Consider the following 22,763-nt stretch of genomic DNA (forward strand, 5'->3'; position numbering starts at 1 on the left):
AAATGATGGAAAATATCAAGTTGTTTGCATATAGTGGTGATGTGTTTAAACTCACCACCACTGTTTGTTTGAAGAGTAAGTAACTTTGTATTAAAAAGGCGTTCAATAAAGGGTAAAAATGATGAAAATATTTCAATGACATCAGATTTTAATTTAATGGGAAATAACTAAGTGAAACGAGTGTAAGCAGCTATGAAGGGATTGTAGCATTTGTAACCATTTCTTGAAATATGATGGGCTAGACTCCATAAGTTTGCACATAACAATTGTAAAGGTCGTGTATAGTGGACCTGTTTTGAAGAAAAATGAAATTGGTGTGACTTAGCTAAAGGACACTGAGAATACTTAAAGTCGACTCAGTGGGGGAAAGGGGCAAGCACTTGGTGTGCAGTACATGGGAGACTAAGGAAAGTGAGGGATGTCCAAGTCGTACGGTGCCACTGATCGATGGTGGTTCTTTCACCAATGTGAGCTGAGGGAGAAGATGAAGAGGAAATGGTGAAGGGAACATGTAATAGATTTTGAAGGAGAAAAGAAGAAGATTTAAGAGTAATAGAAGAGTCACTGAAGGACTGAATGGGAAGACCAGTCCCGTTGCCCACTCTAATTGTCTCTACACTTGCATATGCTTCAGAAGACATATTCAAATTAGAGAAATCATTAGTGAAGTGGTGAATTGCCGTAGAATCAAGATAGCAAACCGAATCAAGTGACAGAGCTTGAGCTGAGTAATTTGCAGAGAAGGTCCTAGGGGTTTCATATTGATAGGAGTGGTTGAATCGCTGGCAGCATTGCAATAAAACATGACCTACCTTGTTGCATACTTGGCATATTGAGTGCTGCTCATTGTACAGTTGTGATGAGTTTGAAGCAGAGGGTGGTTGACCACCATGACCATTATAGGGGTAACAACCACGACCATGCCCTTGTCTTCCTCCTAGTGAGTAACCACGACCACGTTGGTCACGGGTCAAGAAAGTGAAATTAGTAGATGGCTCAAAGGGGGTTGGGGAAGATCTGGTGTTATGAGCAAGTCTGGTTTCGTGAATAAGAAGGAGTTGGTAAAACTATAAAAGGAGAGTGGGTTGAATCTCGTAGAAATGGAAGTGACAACGGATTCATACAAGGGACCTAGTCCATTGAGTACGTTACTAATCAAGTATTTGTCTGTGACAGGAGAGCTACTGGTGGCGAGAGAATTAGCGAGTTGGTGGCGAGAGAATTAGCGAGTAGTCTAACTTTGTCAAAATAATTGGAGATGTTTTGGTCACCTCATGTGAGGTTGGTGATTTGAATTTTGACCTGGAATTCTTTGGCTTGTGAGTGAGAGGAAAACATGGAGGAAATTGAGGACCATAGTTGATGGGTTGAGGTGGAAGATAAGACATGATTGAGAATAGATTTAGAGATGGAAGAGAAGAGTATACTTAGGACAAATTGGTCAGTTCGACGCTATTTTTGGAATTCAAGATTGAGTTTGGGAGCAATGGAGGTGGAATCTGGAAGAAATTTGGATGGAGGGGGGGAAGAGCTATCGACGAAAGAGAAAAGGTCCAAACCACTTAGTTAGGTACTAATTTGAACCTTTCATAGCAAATAGTTATATGCAGGGAGTTTTCTAGTGACAAGATGAGAGAAAGAAGAACGAAGGTTTGAGGGAGAGGAGGAAGCTATGGATCAGACGTTAATTGAGATGCTCTAATACCATGTTGAATGAAACAAAATTTGAGAAAATTCTTCTTTAATTTTCATTGAATAGTGTTGTCCTTATATAGATGAAAGAATTGAATAAATAAAGAATAATAGTTTGTTACAATACTGTAGAGAACAATAAAAAGTCATCTAGAACATTTTGTCTATGGTTCCTCTCCAATATACATATTAACCGTTTGATCATTTGTTTGCTTATCATGCTGCTTGGGTATGCTGCTAGATGGCTCTGAGTTGTGTAGCTTGATATTACTTATCATGTATACACCATATACTTGTTATAAAAAAAAAATATTAATAAAATAAGTATAGTGTGTGGTGTGTGGAGATGATATGTAAAATTATTTAGCAACTATGTATCGTACGAGATGTGTGCTAAGCCATGGTATTGCTGTTTTCCGGTAGGTTTTTATTAGTTATTGCTTAACTCATTTAAGAAAGAGAAGAAGTTGGCGAAAAGGCCATAAAGGGAAGGAAAATGTGCAAAGGCCATATGACTCCATTGTTGTCCTTGATCATGCAACTCCAACATTAGTCTCTCCACTCGTTATCTTCAGGTCACCGATTTCCATATTTCATTTTCTTTGTTATACTTATCTTCCGTACTCGAGATGACCTTCCGGATGCTGAGGATCAAAAACTTATCTTTCGTAGTCTGTCCATTGTCTATATTTGGACTTGCTATATTCCATTACTAAAATAATAAACAAAAAATTATTTTAAAATATTTTATATAATTATATTTTTAAATGAGAAATATGTTTATAAAATACCATAAAAAAGTATGATATTTTACCCAAAAAATTTATTACAAACGTGAAAAAATTACATAAAGTAAAGTTATTATGTATACTTTATAATAAATATAACTTTATAATATGACGTATCACATCAATTTATGAATTTATTTTTATATAATTTTTTTGTGGCTAAAGTATTTTCCTTTACAAAAATACATCTTATTTAAAAGTATTATTTTTAAATGTATTGTGAAAAGTATTTAATGGATATCATTACTCGCCTTCATCGACAAGGACCTTATGAACAAATATATGTTCTGTTTTATTTTGGAAAAATTACTGATAAATAGTCATCTTGTTTTGAGTATTCTTATATATATTCAACTAAGAACTACCAGGTGATAATAATGTGATTAAAGTAAATTTATTAGAAAATATATCCACCATTATGGTGGGTGATAAAAAAACGGTTGACCCAATACAAATCTCAATGATCTAATCACGACTAATGACTCAAATCCAACCAACACATTTAGTTAGTTGGGTTAGACTAAGCTTAGTTCATTATGTCACAAAATAAAACCCAAATGATTCCAAAGGAATTATGAACCCATAACAGTGGTCCAAACCAAGCCTCTTCTCATACCAAATCACAGCTGGCTCCAAGCAAGCAAGGTGGCATATGAAATTTGTAACTTTTCCAAAGTGTGGGGATGAAGATACATAACGGATTATTACTCTAAAAATGGGAATAAAACAATAGGGAGATAGTGATCACATACCTTTTTCTTGACTATTGTAGTAGAATACGCGCTAATTCTCATCTCATTTCACTTTCCAAACGAGTCATAAGAAGAATGTAGAATGCTAGTAGTTTTTTCTTCCCTCTTGGTCAGGATCAAGAAATAATGACCAGACAATATCATCATCCTTCTGTGTGAGATGATTAGGCATAACTCTCTTTTTGGGCTTAATGTTTCCAAGGTCTGTACGAACCTAAGTAGGATATTGGGTCAAACCCATATAAAGAAATCCTTTTAACTGGAATCTCAATAGTACTTGAGTTCGTCGAGTTAACTCAACAGCTTTTTAGGTAAGATGGATTGGGCACGAATTTACGATGTTTTATATTCTATTTTCTGGGCCTAATGTTTCCAAGGCCCGTATAAATTAAGTAGGACGCTAGGCCCAAACCCGAATGGAGAAATCGTCTTAACTGGAGTCTTGATATTATTTGGAGAAGGAATGTAGCAGCTGGCAAGCAGCTGGCAATTGGCAAAATCTATCATAGCGTGAAGGGTTCGTTCTCTCTCCAAGCTCAAGCAATAGAGAAGAAGCAAACCTCTGTCGTAGCATCCTGATCTGTAATAACTATTCTTAACCCTAGTCCTCGTTCTCGTTTTCCTCTGAAGATTAGTAGATCTAAGAGATCGGATAAACTCTTTAATCTCTCTCAAATTTCTTAAATTTAAAGCCGGTAATTAGGGTTTCGTGGTAGATTAGAATCGGGATTGGCTTGTTTAGGGTCTCCTGTCCTCACTTCCTCTCGGTGCAGGTTATTTCCTGAGAACATGGTTTCCTCAAGAGCCCTTCTTCATGAACTCGACCCTAATTTTGTCTTCAGAAAACGGCAGAAGGTTTCGGATTTCGAATACCAAGATCAAGATGCACATACATGTTTAGGAAATCATGTTGATACTGCCTCGTCTATGCAGCCTGCTGCTGAAGGATGCTCTTCTCATGGGTATTATATGAATTACGTGATGATTTCGTATTCCTACTTGTCATGCTTCTTTTGTATTCGATTCTATTGTTGTTATCATATTAACGAAGCTTCTTCAGGTGTGTGGACCTCAACCACGTTTCTTCATCTTGCTGCAATTTGGATGAAAAATTTACTTCATGTTCTGCAACGGAGATGAGCGGCCAATCTAATGGCAATGGTGGCGAGATTCCGCAGTCATGTAATAGTGGGGGTACTTCATACCAGGAGAAGAGTTACTCTGCGTATGGTACAACTGCTTTTGTGAGTGGTTGGATGTATGTTAATGAACAAGGGCAAATGTGTGGTCCTTATATTAAGGAACAGTTATATGAGGGTTTATCAACTGGTTTCTTGCCTGACGAGCTTCATGTGTATCCTGTGGTAAATGGGACATTGATAAACCCTGTACCGTTGAAGTATTTCAAGCAGTTTCCTGACCATATCGCCACTGGTTTTGCGTATCTGAGCATGGGCATCCCAAGCACAACCACTCCAACGAATTGTATTACCTCTGGCCCTACTGTTTATTCGGAGTTGCAGTCAGTTTTCCAATTACCTGCCAACAGCAGTTATAACTCAAATCAGCTGACGTTAAACCTTGATGCAGTTAATTCTACATATCAGCTACCGGTAACACCCCCCCTCTCCCCCCCACACACACACAAGGCATTTGATTTGGGTTCTCCTTTATGAAGCACCTTTCGGAAAGTTGCCTACATAGTTTAATTTTTTTTTTGTTTTCTAATTTTAATTTTCTATTCCAGTCAGGAGATGAATCTTGTTGGTTGTATGCGGACGATGAGGGGAGGAAACATGGACCACATTCTCTTTCAGAACTACATTCTTGGCATCGCTATGGATATCTCCAAGACTCATTAATGGTAGACTGAATTTGTTTCATTATTTCAATAAAAAAAAAATAATAATTTGTGATGAGAAAGGGGGAATGTATTCAGTTTAGAGGCCGTTTTTACAATATGTGGTGTTCTCTCTATTTGAATGGTTAATTATATTAACTAACTTGTTTGCGTGCATGATAGTAATACCTATAAAGTGAATTTGAATCTCTCAGTATTATACTTGTATTTTATTTGGAATAAAAGAAGCATATTAAGATAAAGAGAAGCATGCTGGACCTCTCTGCCCAATTTGGGTTACAGGAATTTTCATTGAATATTGTCACCTGATTGCCTTGACTATTGGACAAAGATAAACGTGCTAGAGCGCTTGGGAACAAATATCCATTAACCCCTCCTATTTCAGTAAAGGAAATCACACTCTACCCCTTCCCTCAAACTGCAGAAGTTGCAATTATCCTCAATTATAACTGTTAAGATGATGAAAAATAGGTGATGAGGCATGATCTAAACATTAGATCTTAAAGGAGGCAAATTGCAAACAGAGCAATAGGTTTTTTTTGGGGCAGGGGTGTTAAAATGAAAACTTGGGTAGTTTCGTGGTCATATCGAATCAGTGGTAGTTTGAGGTGCAAAGGGAAATTTTCACTAAAGAAACTTCCTGCTCAGCTTAGGGGGTTTTGGGTCAGAAAATATGTTTGGACACATTACTCTGAAAATTCACTGATTGAAAAAAATAAAATAAAATAAAAATTGGACACATCATTTTGTCAATGATTTCTATTATGTGGTCAGTTATTGCCCATTGGGAAAATCTTTTTGTTGCTTGGATCTATTTCCCACTACCTGTAATCTTTGCTGCTTCTCACTATGGTACTTTGGTCAATTTCATTTTGCAGATTTATCATATTGAAAATAAGTTTAAACCCTTAACATTGCTATCTATTATGAACGCATGGAATACTGGTGGCTATGATATTGTCTCCACAGCTGTTTCCGAAAGCAACGAGACTGGCTCGTTGCAATGCTTCATTTCTGAAATTTCTGAAGGAGTATCTTCCCAACTGCACTCAAGCATTATGAAAGCGGCTCGTAGAGTTGTGTTAGACGAAATCATCAGCAATATTATTGGAGAGTTTGTTCCTACAAGGAAAGCTGAAAGAAGACTGAAGCATGAATCAGTTAATCATGCTGCCCAAAGTTTCCCTTTGAAAGGCACAACGGTAATTTATTCAATTGCTGAAGAAGATACTGATGCTACATATTTTTTTTCTTGCCCGATAATTTATTATGTTCTGCTTTGACAGTATGAAATTTCTGGGGAAAGGAAGGATTTTACTGCCTTTGCTTGTGAGGCTTCGGCCTCCACTACTATTGCTGACCAGACATGTATTAGTAAAATTTCAGCACAACCTCTCGCAAAAACTAGATCTGTTGGGAGCGTTGAAAATTTTTGGGGTTCTTACACAGTTGTTTGTGGAATGCTCTTAAATTATTGCATGGAAGTCATGTGGAATGCTGTGTTTTATGATACTGTAGCAGAACACTCCTCTGCCTGGAGAAAGAGAAAACTTTGGTCAGGCTATCCAAAATTTAAGATACCTGGTAGTGAACTTAGGGATCGTGGAGAGAAGCCCGAAAGACTACCTGATGAAAAGGTAAGTTATTAGCATACTTGAGGTTCCTTTTCTTATTTTCTTTGCACTGTTTTTGTTGTATATATTACAATTTTTAATGGTTTTACAGTTACTGCCCTGGAAAGAATCTGCTTATGATGTTGATTGCCCTCCTGGTTTTGAAGTGGTGGCAATGGTTACAGATGATCATGCCCAGTCATCATCTATCATGTCCTCATTGGCTCTTGTGGGGGGAAAGTCATTGGCAGAGAATAAGCTGCTATACACTGACCATATGCATGCAAACGTGACATCCGTTTTAGAATGTGTGGAACGTGAGCTTCATTTTTCTGCAAAGGAATCTCTGGAGGAGTATCTTGAAAGCATTGTTGTTGAGGAATTGAGGGACTACTTCAACCCTGTTGAGAATGACAATCTGAATGAGGTAATTCGGAATCTATTTTTTTTCCTTATATTATTTGAAACAATAAAATTCCCCCCACCCCCCCAAAAATCCAAAGAAAAAAAAAAAAAACAACGCTATTACAATTTTAGTTTCCAGTCATCTTCCTTATGTATATTCTGGTCATGAGAGTTGAGAGTCTGGTCATTTTCCCTTATGTGGAACAAACATGCTGTTGCTGCAGAATGCTGTTGCTTCTCCTATTCAGTGCCCTCATCCAAGTGAGTATGATTCTTCACACATGGGTGATGAACTAAGAACTAGTGCAAATGAAACATCTAGCAATGATCCATCGCAAGCAGCTAAACCCATGAATCAGCGTTTGTCTGAAAGTTGTATGTCTAATTTGTTGGCTAGTGTGTTTAAGGATTTGTGCACGGACGTTGACCATATAGTTGATTATGAAGAAATGAATGAGCCACCAACCCCTGGATTTGAAGATAATCCAAAGATTCCTGCTCCATTGACTACTTGTAAGTTTCGACCCTCAAGGTCAGATGAGTTTACCCCTATGATTGGAGATTATGTTGCAATGGCAATGTGCCGGCAGAAGTTGCATGGTGACGTTCTTAGAGAATGGAAATCCTTGTTCCTTGATGTTTGTCTTCATCAGTTTATTACATCGTGGCGTGCTTCAAAGAAACCCTATGAACCTGATGCCAATAAGGTACACAAATGTTGATCTAATATGTGTGTGCTGGAAGATCCATTTTTTCCAAACTAATGCTTATACTTTGTTTTAGGAAAGAGAATTTAATGCAAGTAAAGAACGTTCTGGAAATCCTCCTACTTTAGTTGGCAAGCACATTCATGATGCAGGCACTCTGAATGTATCCCAGGCGGTTGGTAACTATACATATTACCGCAAGAAAAAGTTGTTGAAGAAAAAATTGGGATCTGCTTCTTTCTGTCTGACTCCAACTAATGTTGGAACAAGCAATCAATCTGTGGAAAAGTCTAGGAAACATGCTGCTGGCGATGTATCTAAGACTGTGGAAGTCCAAACTGCTACCATTAGTCCTAAAAGACTGGTACCAAATAAAAGACGGACTAAGTCAGTCCTTGTTAAGAGTAGTTTGCCCGGTGATCGGTCATTGAACAAGAATGCAAGTAGCCAGAAAGGACTGAAGGTTGCTCATACAATTCAGAGTATGTCGCTCTGTTTATTAGTTATTTGGTAGTCTCAATTTTCTAACTGTTATGAATATATCTGATATCCGCACTGTTAACGTTTTGTCAGATAACAAGGTCTCGAAAGATGCTGCTGTTAAACGTAGCAGGGATAGAGCTTTGTCCTTATCGAAGAATCATAATGATATTGAGAAGGTCGTTGAGAGCAATATCCATGATGTTGCAATTCGAAAAGAATGTAATGGTAATTGCTAAAAAAGGCTGAAGTGTTAAAAGAGTTTTTTTTTTTTTCAATTATTCCTATTCAGTTTTATCTATACAAGCATTTCTCTTTTTAATAATATTGTTTGAAACGCATGCATAATGCTTGATCATATATGGATTTCTCTTCATGTGTGCAGCAACTAAAGTGTTAAATATAAAAAGAAAGCATATAACGGACAATGTGCCATCGTCACGTCCGACTAAGGTTTCAAAAGTAGCTGATGGTCCTTCCAAACAAGCAGCATGTGGAAAGGTTGCTGTGAAAAAGATGAAGTCCACTAAATCAAGGGCATTAAAGACCTACCCTAGATCTGATGGTTGTGCTCGGTCATCAATCAATGGCTGGGAATGGCATAGATGGTCCCTGAGTGCAAGCCCTGCTGAAAGAGCTCGTGTGAGAGGTGTTCCGTTTAATCATTCCAAGTATGTTGGTTCTGAGATAAATGCTTCTCAGTGGTCAAATGTCAAGGGTCTTTCAGCAAGAACAAACAGGGTGAAGCTTCGCAGTCTTCTCGCTGCTGTGGAGGGTGCTGACCTTTTGAAAGCTACTCAATTAAAGGTGATTGGGGACTTAATTGTCTTGGAATTTATTCTTTTGCTTTCTATTAGCAATATAAAGTATCCATTGTTACTTTGCAGGCAAGGAAGAAGCGCCTACGTTTCCAACGGAGCAATATACATGATTGGGGCCTTGTTGCCTTGGAGCCAATTGAGGCAGATGACTTTGTCATTGAATATGTTGGAGAGCTAATTCGTCCCAGGGTAAATTTGACTTTATGTTTTCTGTACCAATTGTCGTTTTGTCTTTTCTCTATGGCATGTCTTGTGCAATTCTTAGATTATTTAGTTGTTAAACCGAGTTTCTTGGTTTTGCAGATATCTGATATACGGGAACGCCATTACGAGAAGATGGGAATTGGCAGCAGTTATCTTTTTAGACTTGACGATGGTTATGTGGTTAGTAGAGCAACATTTAGTCTCTGTAGATCTTGCAAATTTGTTGCTTTATGGCCTTGTTTAGGGTAATATATATATATAGATTGTGGTAAATGTAATTCCTCTGCATGTTTCTGAAACTATTAAGCTTTTAATTCCCCCCCCCCCCCCCCCCCCCCCCCAAACAAGGGAAAAAAAAAAGGCAAACCACTTCCAGAACAGATGCAAAGATATACAGATAAAAATTTAAAGACAAAAAAAGGCACACACTACCCTTTTCTTTTCTTCTCTTCAAAAGCTTCAAGAAATACACTCCTCAATGGCGGGGGCACATCATGTTCTGTTGGTATGTTTTAATAGTCTGGTTCATTGGTAGCCTTTTTCCAATACCTTTTCTTTGAAATCTGTGTAGGTCGATGCTACAAAGCGTGGCGGAATTGCTAGATTTATAAACCATTCGTGTGAGGTAGCTATATAAAATATATGCGAGTTAGTTTTATCAGACATTATGTGATTTCTTGCAGAAAAATATAATATGTGATTTCTTTGCCCTCATATTTTAAGTTATATATACTTTTCAGCCAAACTGCTACACCAAGGTTATAACTGTTGAAGGACAAAAAAAGATCTTCATTTATGCAAAACGGCATATAGCTGCTGGTGAAGAAATTACTTACAATTACAAGTTTCCGTTGGAGGAGAAAAAGATCCCCTGCCACTGTGGTTCTAGGAAGTATGATTAATGTTTCACTTTCATTACTCTGCCTCATTCTTGAAGGTCTTGGTTGCTACTGAGCAAGAGTTATTATAACTCAATGAAATCCTTGTTTTACTGATAAAAAAAAGAGTTACTATAACCTTTTTTTTTTTTTTTTGCAAAATAGATCTTGCAAGCTATAGTTGCTGATTGTAGCAAGACTTTAAGAGTATCTAAGAGTTGAAATTACTTCGGCTTACAATTCGAAGTTTTATCATTTTTGCCATGCTGCATTAAAAAATATTCTCATTGTACAGGTGTCGTGGATCATTGAATTAAGTTGTTTGAGTTGCCAATCCTGGTATGTTCTGTGGATAATAGTTTCAATTGAGTTGTACTTATAAAAAAAAAATAGTTTCGATTGAGTTTTGTGCTAAAATCACTTTATAACACATCCATTTCTCAATGCTTTTGTAGGCCATTCTTGAGCTTTGCTTCTCATATTGTTGAGTTGGCCATGATCTTTGCCATGGGTATGCTATTTTAGTCTTCAATTCATAATCCTTTTAATTGCATCTCCCTTTATTCTGTGCTGCTGCTTGCCATTCTAATGATTGGGCTTATCTTTAGTTGAGAGTGTTTAGCACTGAAGATACAGCTTTTATTCCAATGTTTAGCGCTTTTGATGCGGATGTATTTAGGCCTCTGGAGAACTCTTGATACTTATAATAATCGGACCATGTGCTGATTGATGGCTGAATGCTCGATTGAGGGCATATCCCAAGGCAGAGTTGTACTGTTGGTTTCATTTCAAGTCTTATGACATACACTTAATGGAACTGGCTGGAATATTATCTTCGATAATGGGCAGAAGGTTTCCACGGCCATGTAGGCATCATGCAATATACTCTGGAGGGTCTGTTGGAATTTTATTGCTATAGAGGCCTAGAAGGTGTTTCTTGTGATGTTGAAAAGTTGCTTTGGCCGCAAATTTTGGTTGACCCGACCATCTCTCGAGTCCTTTTTCAGATAAAATAGTTCTTAATGAAATTTCGAAGTGAAATTAGCATTGAAAAGTGAACTAAAATAAAAGATAAGAACACTACTCATTCACGATGATTAAAATAGAACCACTTTGGGCCTTTGGATGAACAGTGTGCAACCCATTTGAAAATGTAGTATATTTCTTGTGTTTTTTTTATGGTATTGAAATGAGTGATGATTGCAATGGTCGAAATTCTTAAGTCATTTTTGCCAATCAAAAAAAAAAAAAAAAATTCTTTAGCCATTTTTTTTGTACAGGCAGTTGCATTTTCTCGATTCTTTGGGATGCAATTTTGTCAGTGCATGTCTAGAAATTTCTTTTTAGTTTTTTACATGAAATATAGGGATCTATAGGGGAAAACCAGCTAATCTCCTTCCATATAGGCCTGAAAAATGTTGTGGTTGCAGGAGAGATTGTGTTGACTGTTATTGTTTTTTGTTGTGTTTATGTCCAAGACATATTCTTGTGTTTAATCTTCTTTATTTATCTTTTCTTTATGTTTAGTTGGATATGAGCGAATGTGGAATCAATGGGCATGCAATTTTTTCATTACTGTAGCTTGGCAGTCTTGGAGGTGTTTCGATATTAGCTTGTCGTCAGTAGTTTCAAAATAACAAGATGATGATTTGGAGCGGGGTCCTTTGGTAGGGTTTATCATCGGTTGTATGTTTCCAATCACCACGCAGTTTAACTGAAGGTGAATATTATAATTTTTTTTCAAATTGCCTGTTTTTTATAAGATGTACAATCTTTACAATATGGGGTTATAATTAGCGTACATTCTGTTTCTTATTTTACAATCGGGTTTTAGTGTTCATATAAACTTGTCTGTCCACATAAGTAAGTGCTTCCCTTGTCTGTATGTTTACTCCTAGTAGCAGGCCTTCCCCTTGTCTTCGTACTCTTTTTGTTTATCCCAATTAATTTATTGATTTCATAAACCCCAAGGGGTTGGCCTAAGTGATGAAGGCCTTGGTCTTGGGGTATCATGCCCTTCAAGGTCCAAGGTTCAACACTCTATGGGTGCAAACAATCTTTTGGTACCACACCTCCTGGTGAAAAGCCAGTAATTTAATCAGTTCCGTGTAGGGAAACTTTCGAGGGTGCGCTGCACGGGACCAGAGTTTACTCTGCAAGGGTGTGTCTGAAGGGCCCTCACTTGGAGAGGCTCCCCGACATTAAAATTTTTTTTTTTATCGATTTACATTGAGCGGTTTGGGCACAATATTGTTTAATCTGCTATGTGCAATAGTTCTCATCTGAATGAAGAACATGCTGGGTTGTGCCCAATACTTTCAGTGCATTGTGTCATATGCTTTGTCTGCGACAATAAGTCCATTGCCGCTAGTATGCTATAGTTGCGAGAGCGCTGCACCAATTTTGCAACAAGACTGGAAGGCTGACATTGTTAAATCTGCCCACCTCCTAAACCTAGTTATTATTATTATTATTATTATTATTATTATTATTATTATTATTATTATTTTTAATTTAATTTAATTTTATTTATAACATCGAGGAACCTTTCCAAGGCAGGGCCCTTCGGACCCATCCCTGTAGAGTAAACCAAGGTCCCATGCACCACACCTTCGGAGGTTTCCCTACACAATATTGGTTAAATTGTTGGCTTTTCACTAGGGGGTGTGGCCCCAAAGTATTGTTTGTAGCCATGAGGTGTCGAACCTTGGATTTTGAGGGGAGTGATACCTCAAGACCAAGGCATTCACCAATTGGGCCAACCTAGTTTTCGACACCTTTATCAGCTTACTTGCCATCTCTACCACACAATTGCACCAGAAGCCAATGAGTGGTTTTTATTTTCTAGTGGCATTTTGCAATAATCTCTATAGTTTATTCTTCTTTGGCTTGCCATTGAGATTTGAGACATTATTTAAGATGACCACTTAGCTTCTGTTGTCTATTGAAAACAATACCAATCCCCCCGATTGGGTGTCAATTCAATAATTGGCTTTGACATCCAACATTTTCTTTTGTCTGAAATGGGTATTACTGATGTGCGTTTAAAAATATCAACTGCATGAATCGGCATTGATGCAAAGGTTATGTTTTTTCAGGCTAAAAAGCTTATAGGTGTCAACAAAAGCTGGATAATGCGATTATGGTGACCACTATGGTTTAGACTTCTGCCTACTTGCGAAGATGAATTACTGACCCAATGTGCATTCTTGTAGATATCTCTCTGTTGCAGATGAGTTTCTTCCCTTAGAAACTGTAAATCAGTCTTTTGTTTCTTTACCACATGACATTTTGGAATATGGATTTTTTGTACAAACATGCATTATTCTTTGTTTTCCAATATAAAGAAAATAAATTTATTTGGCAAATACTGGAAATGATACCAACGTCTCTGTTGGTGATTTATAGTTGTAAGAATCTGTTCCCAGCAACTTAAAACCCTGTTTCAGAATTTCTTCCTTGTGTTGTATGATGAATAAGAAACCAAAAAAGAAAAATAAAAGTAAACTGGAATTCGTTTTCCTCTGTCCAATAGCTAGAGTGTTAAAAGGAAGGCCTCTGGGGCAAGCCACCAATTATTTAATTTATCTGACGGTTTGCATTTTGAGCAGCTAATTGATTGCTGGAATTAGTCGTAATCTGTATGGTGGACCCGATTCAAGTCTAGCATTTGTTGAGATGATTTCCTATTAATGCCCTTCAATAAATTCCCATTTATGAAGCATGTTTGTAGATGAAAAATTAAAAAAATGAAAACTAGAGAAATTCGTTTTAACTTTTTACTGCTAGTTTCATGGGCTATAGTCTATACTCGATACTCGTACTATATGCCAGGTCCTTTTTGTTATTTATTGAAAGAGTGGGTGGCTGAATTCAAGTGGAAAGAGATGGCTTATTTTTTTATTTTTTATTTTATAAGTGGAAAGAGATAGTTTAGTTATATTTTGCAAAAACAACTCAATAATATTTGATTGTTGTTGAAAAAATCATGTAACTCCGAATCGCCAGTTGTGTTAAAAGTGGTCAATTGATCATGCAACTCTAAACCCTTACTGGGATGTAGGGTTAGTCTAGAGAAGCTACTTGGGAAAATATTTTTTCATGTGCTCTTTTTTCCATGCAAATTCTATAGATCCATGCGAGTACCCAGACTTGCCCTTCTTTTTTTTTTTTTTTTTTTTTAAAGTCCTAGTTGGTTTCTCTTTTCATTAGTTCTTATGGTTGCAGGAGTAGATCAACTAGGAACGCCACCTTAGCTGCTGGTCGGAGGTTTATTTATGTCCTCTGGTATGTTTCCTCCCCCCTTTATCTTCACTGGTACTATATTTCTTGAAACACCCAATTTTCTTGACTTGTATAAACAGTGAAGGTGGGGTCCGTAATGGGTATTCAACTGGGCAATTTTCAAGCAAGATACTACGTTTGATGAGTTTAAACCAAGTAACAAACAAAACAAAAAAGATTGGCCATCTTATACATTGAACAGTATTTATTATGCCTTTGAACCACTGGTCAGGCGTGGCTTATCTCAGACCAGCTCATGAAGAACATAATTTTTGTAAAAGGATAAAATAAAAAAGAACTAGCTTTGATGTGATCCAAAATATTAGTCATGCTTAGGGGAACGGATGATTTTTGTTTTTCTTTTTCTTTTTATGGGTACTTAGTGAAAATCCCGAATGTATTTTCTAATTTTTAAATTATTATTCATGCTTTTAAATATACAAAACATATTTGTAATATTTTATAATTTTTATTAAAATACTAATTAAGATTCAAACTACACGGACCTTAACAAATATTCCAAGTAAATGAAAACAAAGTTGGAAATGGTGTCAATTTGGTTCGGCTCTTATCTTTGGACCACTCTTTAAGGTTGTTTTAGGAACTATTCTGTAATTGGACTGTTTAGTTGCCCGCCACAACCATTAGAAAACTAGGAGGCTGCAATAAGGAGATGCCCACTATAGAATATTGAAGGGAAGCATTCGTTGATGAGCTGTCATCTTTGTTGGTGAAGCATGAAGCTCTTGGACTGCAATAATACTGCATTTGGTAATGGCGTGTAAGATCCATGTGTGCCTTAGACGGCACGTGTGGTTCACGGGCTGGTTTGCAGGTCGAGGGTTGGTGGGATAGGAGGAGCATGACGGGAAGGAGCTTTCTTGGGGGCTGACTGAGGGCTGTTGGACAAGATAGCCCTCTTCAACAAGAAGAAGAAAAAACGAAGCTATATTTTTCCCCTTTCAATTGGTTGGACGGGCTCCACAGCGTGCACAAGATGGCTGTTTTATGCCCCTTTTTCGGTTCTTAGTATATTTCACACCATTGTCTTACACCTTCCTTTACGTATCACATTAGGCGTGACTTTTCTCGCATTGACTGAGCTTAAAGGTGAGTTTGAGTCAAAAAGTAAACAATTCGACAAGCCCAAAAAATACTATCATGTTTTGGCCTATAAATGATTAGATTTCAGGCCATTTCCACGTACATATGTTACTTTGAACAGCATGCTGCATGCTGGTCGTGCTAATTACTTCACTCGTAATTGTTTCTGGCTGAGTTGATTGGGTGAAATGGCTGCACTATGCAGGTTCTTAATCCTTGTACCATTCAATCCGTAAATTCCTTTTGTTCAAAGTGAGCATATCCATGTGATGTTCCTCACAATTTTTCTTTGGCTCATTATAAGTAACTCCGCCTGTGTTCTCTATAACCTGTTGCAATCACACAGCCGGTCCCAAGCCCGGATAAAGGAGGAGGGTTGTGAATTGTGATAGGTGGCGATCCATAAGAAAATTGTGATAGATTTCATAATACATGCTGAAGTATTTATATTTTGTTCGTACAAGAGGAGGAATTGAAAGTATCCATTTAGTTTAAATGTGAGGTAGTCTGGTCATTTCATTTGTCAAATATAGTGTGAGTGATCAAAATAATCCGTGTTTTACACTAAATATATACACAATTCATTTCACTAGAAGTGGGTAAGATCCTATTTTATGTTGTACGGAATATCCATAAGGATAGTAATAAATGCTATGAGATTCAGACAAAAAAAAAAAAAAATGAGATAGATGATGAATTGAGTGTGTACTTCCAATGAAAGGAAGGGGTTTTAATTTCTGTGTGGAATTATCTAGAGTCAATGAAAGTGGGAGGAAAGAAAAACAAAATATCCCTAACTTTTTTAGAAGATGTACATTCGAAGGAGTAATTCCATGGTTTGAACTAAAATTCCTTGAATAAGGACTGGCTAATGTCGTGTTCCTTGATGATTATTATTTCAGGCAATAATAAAAATGCACGCATTGCTTTCTCGTCCCTGTTCCTATCCTCGGTGGTGACGAAACGATGCTGACCCCCCTCCCCCCCCCCTCTCTCTCTCTCTCGTACACATACACGTGGGTTGCTAGAGATCTAAATGGCTGTCATCTTGAGCAATATCGAGTGGGCGAGCTTGATTTTGAAGTTTCTTATATAAAATTATGTGGGTTTAATTCCAATAGATGTCCCTATTTTTGGTTAAAGATGGAAGTGCTCCTGTATTAAACACGTAGCAAGCAGGGATGGGGAGGAAGAGACCGAGGCTTTGAAGCTTCGTGAAGAGCGAGTTAATGTGGCAAAGGCAGTGAATTATCTTTGTCTTGCATGCTGTCTTTATGTGGGTGTAATATCACGAGAGAGAGAGAGAGAGAGAGAGAGAGAGAGTTCACGGCTTGAGGTAGTAGTGCTCGACTTGTGTTGTCTTGCAACTAATTCCAAGATATGATAAAAGAGGCATGGTTAGAGCAAAGAGACATCATTCGACTATAAATAGACTTTTAAAAACTGAAATCATGGATTAATGTTGTGTTATGATGTTATCAAGATGTTTTGCACTTCTTTTCCCCCAAGTTTTGCAAACGAATCGATCATTTGTATCATGAAATTGTGTTTGAATCTTTAGGCATGCATTTTGCAAACTCAAAATACCCAATTCTCTTTATGTACATTTTGAATCTTGATGAAATTAATTAATAGAAGGTTGGATGGACAGTCACCCAAAGAAAGGGATTCCAGGGCTAGATGAAATTAAGAGGAAAGATGAGGGATCCAAGTGTAAACATTGTTTTTCTTTTCTTCTTTCCGGACGTGTCTTTATTTGTATGATCAAAAGCAGCCCAATCTTCATGCACGAGGTCTGACCGAAATAAAACGGGGGAAGATAAAGAAAAGGGTAAAAGGGCAAAAAATTAAAAAAAAAAAAAAGGAAAAAGAAAAGAAAAAAAATTAAAAATGCTTCTTGCCACCATGCAACAGCTTGATAAGAACAAATACAAGCTGTTTAAACTGAGAATAATTTGTTAATATGAATGTAGGAAGAATGATAACGTAAACATGTCCAATTATTTGTCAAAATCGCAATTTCAAATAAATCTTATTGAATTATATTATGTATTTATAACTTGTAATTTCATATTTTAAGGATGTTTATGGAGATTCAAGTTCGACTTATTTGTATCATCCAAGAATGTTGTCATGATCTATAATGTATTAATGAGTTAAAAATGTCAAATCTAAAGATAATATGCCGATCCATAAATCTTAGATGTGATACCCTAAAAAGTACAAACAGCTTGGAGATTTGGATTTAGGAGGATGGGGTCTTTGAGTTGGGCAAGGTAATCCTTTTTTTTTTTTTTTTAGCAGTACGTATGAGTGAATAGCAGCAGGAAGAACATATAATAAAGGAGCATATCATCATCTTTCATGTTTCATCTTTCAGCTATCCAGCCGGTCCCACGAGCAGGCCACCACCTCCACCACCACCTCCCTAAAAGCTCTAACTTTAATGTAATGCAATGCAATGGTGTTTCTTTTCCCATTTTCTCTAACCCCCTCTCTCCCTTTCTTGCTTATAAATAAAGTAATCAAATTTCTCCATTTCCAGTTTTTCCAAACCCCTTAAATGCATATCGCCATGTTTCTGCATTATTTCAGATGAATAAATCTCACGATTTTGAGGGTAAAAATTAGGAAGAATTGCTTGCAGAGAGCATTGAGATTTCAGATTGTATTGTGTGTGTGTGTGTGTGTGTGACAGTGTGTATGGGGTTGTCTCTCTGTCTCTCCTAACAGTAACCCCTAACACGCTGGGGTCACTTTCTTTTCTTATCTCTCCCATCTCTATCACTTGAATCCTTTTCGCTTTTGTCTTTCCTTGTCCTGTAATTAGGACTACTTGGGAGTAATTAAGTAATTTATTTAGCATCGTTTTCCTTTTTTTATTACTAGTACTATCATATCACTTATATAAATATATATTTTGATCCATCTTTCTCTCCCTCTTTTCTTTTCTATTCTTTTCGTTTCTTCTTCTCTCTCCCTCCCCCCCTCTCTCTGTCTCTCTCTCTCTCTCTCTCGCAAAATCTAAAATGGTGTCAGCTTCTGCTTAAGGAATGTGAGGATGGTTTCTAGGTGTAAGTTGCTGGACCCTAACTGAAAACAGTAGCATATGAGACCCATTATTAACTGTTAACCGAAGAAGAAGAAGAAGAAGAAGAGAAAGAAGAAGAAGATACTTTCTTACTGCGCTCTCTATATATAATATATGGGTTCGGAGCAGAATAGATTCCCTCAGCAGGAACGGGTAATGTCTCTCTCTCGATTTCCTTTCGGTCTTGGGTTTTTGTTCGTTCCTTTTTTTTTTTTTGTTAGTATTGGACCCTCCGGGAGCTTGATTTGGTATCAGATCTGGGTCGTTCTGAGCACAATTCCACACATTTTCGATTTCGTTTATGCATTCGCAAGTTCTTGCTCAGATCTGGGGTGGTAGCCATTTGAGTAATTAGAAAGGAAAAAAACCTCTAACTCCACTAATTGCTTATGTAATACTTTCAATTTGCTAGTATTAGCTGAAGAACAAATGTATCAGTTACCCAAAGACTTTCAGGAACTGGATTACCCTTTGAAAGGATTTACCTTTGCTCATTTTAGTTTATCATGCGAATGAATGCATAGGTTTCTCAGACTGGCTGTCAGATCTGACGAAAACTCTTATTGGTTTTTACCCACGGTTGTACTCTGAAAAAGTCAAGATCAGGTCATCCTGGGTAACTTTGATTTCGTTTTTGTATTTTTACAAAAGTTAATTAGTTTCTTTCTCTCAGTTCGATCTCCAAATTATACTCAGAACGTTTCATCTTCGAAAGGATGAATACAGCTGGCTGAATTGTGAAAACCATGATCCCAGCTCTTAAGTGCGAGCATATTTTAAGTCAATTATTAACTATTACAAAGCGTATTTTTTCTTTTTTCCATTACAATTTTAGCATGAAAATTATTGCCCATCGATAGCTATGATATTGTTTTACAAGTTCTTTTCTTCTTCGTTTGATTGGGTTCTGGTTTTTAAACTGCTGATTGTGGCATCAGTTTCCATTTCGGCTTGATGACTGGGATGAAGTTGGTGAAAATTATTCCTCCATTTCAAATCAATAGTTTTCGAAATATTCCTTACATAGGTTGATACACACTCACGCACGCAATACAAACACATGATTGATTGAAGCCAAGCTTTTTCTGTGAGGATGGCCTGATGAACAAAATGAATGCATGTAGTTATGCTGGCTGATTATTTAGCGAAATAGGAACCATTTATTTAGATGGAAAAAAGTATTAATATCTTGTGCAAGCTAAATTCAGACACAAGCTCACATCAAGACCAAAGGCTTTTCCACTACAAATGTTAACATGATTTTGACACGATTCTTCTGTCTGTTCACAGCGAAAGAGATGGGGAGGATGTTTGGGTGCATTATCTTGTTTTGGCATGCAGAAAGGTGGAAAGCGCATTGTACCTGCATCTCGGATTCCTGAGGGGAATGCAGCAGCTACCCAGACAAATGGACCTCAAGTAGTTGGGTTGACCAATCAAGCTACTGCACTAGCTCCGTCTCTTCTTGCTCCGCCTTCATCACCTGCATCCTTTACAAATTCCGCACTCCCTTCAACGGCTCAATCGCCAAGCTGTTTCTTGTCATTATCTGCCAACTCACCTGGAGGTCCTTCATCCACAATGTTTGCCACTGGGCCATATGCTCATGAAACTCAGCTTGTTTCTCCTCCTGTTTTTTCAACCTTTACAACTGAGCCATCTACTGCTCCCCTCACTCCTCCTCCAGAGGCACACCTTACTACTCCCTCATCCCCAGATGTGCCTTATGCTCAGATCCACATGGATCTGAAAGGCACTGAAAAAACTAAATACATCGCTGCGAATGATCTTCAAGCAACATATTCGCTCTATCCAGGAAGTCCAGCTAGTAGTCTCAGGTCACCAATTTCAAGGACCTCAGGTGAATGTTTATCATCTTCTTTTCCTGAGCGGGACTTTGCCTCACAATGGGATCCTTCAATTTCTCCCCAAAATGGAAAATATTCAAGGAATGGTTCCAACAGGCAATTTGGGCATGAAACAAATGGTGTCTCCATGGCATCTCAAGATTCTAATTTCTTCTGCCCTGCTACTTTTGCTCAATTCTACCTGGATCATAATCCACCGTTTCCTCATACTGGTGGGAGGTTAAGTGTGTCCAAGGAGTCGGATGTTTACTCCTCTAGTGGAAATGGACATCAGAACAGGCACAATAAAAGTCCCAAGCAAGATGTGGAAGAATTAGAAGCATACAGAGCATCCTTTGGGTTTAGTGCAGATGAAATTATAACTACCACTCAGTATGTGGAGATTTCTGACGTAATGGAGGACTCATTTACCATGACTCCTTTTACCTCTAATAATCCACCCATGGAAGAAGATATAGAACCTGCATCAGTAATTGAAGGACTGAAGGCTCAGAAAACGCAGACAAACTTGCTGAGTCCGAAAGGCCTTAAATCAGGATCAAATACCGTTAATGAGGGTGGATGCCGAGATGTGCCTGCTTACTGCAATGGTCATGGAGGTAAAGTTTCTGTGCTTAATTCAAACTTACGCTATTGCTCCAGTGCTTGTCAAGAAATCATGGGAAGGAAAAAAAATACTTATAGAAAAACCAAGTTTAATCAGAAATAATAATAATAATAATAATAATAATAATAATAATAATAATCTGTCCTAAGCTTTCACTCCTATGATTTCTTAGATGTCAAGTACCTGTTTTATGCTGTTATTATGTTTACCTGAATTTATTTCTCATGCCTGAGTCCCCCCTTCCTCCCTACTCCCAAAAAAACAAAACATTTATCATGCGTTAGGCTTCATGCAAGAACTTTAAGCATTTTTTTTTTTTTTTTGCACCTTCTCTGCAAATGATACAAACTTTTTAATACTCCATCAAACCCACAGTCTTTGTCATGCTGGGAACTTATACCTATTAAGATATAACATAAATCTAAAATCTACTTCATTCCATGAGCTTAACTTTTGGGATAAGTGGTGATTAAAATGACCACTTGTCCCAAAAGGTTAAGCTTATGGGAAGAGGTAGATTTTATTATTTATATTATATTTTAACAATACCTTGCTTAGAAACTCCAGCAATATATGTTCTGTAACTGTTCAATTGTATCTGTGCATGTAGATCACTTTTCTCATTAGGTGTCTTTGGCTCATTGGCCCCATCTTATCGTACTATCCCTTCCTTGGTCTCCCTGTCATATTGGCAATAATGTTCCTTTTATATATGACAGATAACATATCGTGGAGAAAATCTGGGAATGTCTCTGGATCCAGCACGCCTGGTAATGATACTCTGACTGATGAAGAGGACATTTTTTCAAAGATGGAGTTATCCAAAAGCAATAGGAAGTACCATCTGGGTTTGTCTTGCTCTGATGCAGAAGTTGACTATAGGAGAGGAAGAAGCTTAAGAGAAGGCAGAGGAGATTTTGCATGGCGTGACTAAGAATTAGTGCAAAAGTAGATTGTCAGTTGGTTTCCCATGTGAATTAGTTTGCAGGTTTCTTTCGTCAAACACTATTGTTTCCCATGTGAATTAGATTTGTCAGTTGCTTCCCAGGTGATTGATCTCTTTCTGGTTGATGAATGTATATCTACGTTCCTATTTCCTGCTAAGGTACATAGGTGATGCATCTAATTATATGTATTGGGCGAATGCTACTGCTTTATACTATGGAACAACTATTGCAACATCGGTTTTGATGTTTTCTGAAGCATTTTCTGTTCCATCTCCTGGGGATGTTTACCTCGGTCTCGGTCTGTTTTTATTCAGATGGAGATGGGGAAGCTTGAATGTGTATATCTGGTGGTTGCTTACCCGAGTGTCTTTATACATCATGGTCATGTCCACATCATGATGCAATGCTTGGATTCAATTGCTCCACCTAAATTCACGTGAGCTATCAATTTGTCGTCATTTTTTATTTGATCCCTTACTTTTGCCATTTACATGCAGTGGTCGGTGGTGGCTGCTGTAAAGATGTAAGAATGGTGCCTTTTTGGTGCCAAATCTATGTTTATTTTGGAGGGAAAGTGATAAACGATGTTGTCTTGCCATACACCCCCCCCCCTTCTCTTCCCTGTCTGTCTGTCTGTCTGTCTCTCTCTCTCTCTCTCTCT

The 22,763-nt window shown here is 37.5% G+C and overlaps 2 protein-coding genes across 7 annotated transcripts; both read left to right on the forward strand.

Annotated features, from left to right (window-relative positions):
* Window positions 1-3,694: 3,694 nt before the first annotated feature.
* On the forward strand, window positions 3,695-16,085 carry LOC122315872 (histone-lysine N-methyltransferase ATXR7). 6 transcript variants are annotated; one of them, XM_043132148.1, is made up of 20 exons: window positions 3,695-3,814; window positions 4,006-4,194; window positions 4,293-4,845; window positions 4,980-5,096; window positions 5,972-6,295; window positions 6,380-6,730; window positions 6,819-7,133; window positions 7,336-7,818; window positions 7,895-8,300; window positions 8,392-8,526; window positions 8,684-9,105; window positions 9,186-9,308; window positions 9,423-9,503; window positions 9,895-9,948; window positions 10,064-10,215; window positions 10,497-10,540; window positions 10,657-10,712; window positions 11,729-11,921; window positions 13,300-14,488; window positions 15,795-16,085. In XM_043132148.1, the coding sequence occupies exons 2-16, from the start codon at window positions 4,022-4,024 to the stop codon at window positions 10,516-10,518; spliced, it is 3,711 nt and encodes a 1,236-aa protein (XP_042988082.1). In that variant the 5' UTR covers window positions 3,695-3,814; window positions 4,006-4,021; the 3' UTR covers window positions 10,519-10,540; window positions 10,657-10,712; window positions 11,729-11,921; window positions 13,300-14,488; window positions 15,795-16,085. The 6 variants fall into 6 exon arrangements, with proteins under 6 accessions (XP_042988082.1, XP_042988081.1, XP_042988083.1 ...); XM_043132147.1 differs by lacking the exon at window positions 15,795-16,085 and adding an exon at window positions 14,566-14,805; XM_043132149.1 differs by lacking the exon at window positions 15,795-16,085 and having other exon boundaries at window positions 11,783-11,921; window positions 13,300-14,805.
* Window positions 16,086-18,528: 2,443 nt separating this feature from the next.
* On the forward strand, window positions 18,529-22,360 carry LOC122315874 (uncharacterized protein At1g76660). The gene is made up of 3 exons (XM_043132156.1): window positions 18,529-18,833; window positions 19,971-21,147; window positions 21,875-22,360. Exons 1-3 carry the CDS (start codon window positions 18,795-18,797, stop codon window positions 22,087-22,089), a joined length of 1,431 nt encoding a protein of 476 aa, XP_042988090.1. The 5' UTR covers window positions 18,529-18,794; the 3' UTR covers window positions 22,090-22,360.
* The last annotated feature ends 403 nt before the right edge of the window (window positions 22,361-22,763 follow it).

This window comes from Carya illinoinensis, chromosome 7 (genome assembly GCF_018687715.1).
Source record: "Carya illinoinensis cultivar Pawnee chromosome 7, C.illinoinensisPawnee_v1, whole genome shotgun sequence".
Classification (NCBI taxonomy): domain Eukaryota; kingdom Viridiplantae; phylum Streptophyta; class Magnoliopsida; order Fagales; family Juglandaceae; genus Carya; species Carya illinoinensis.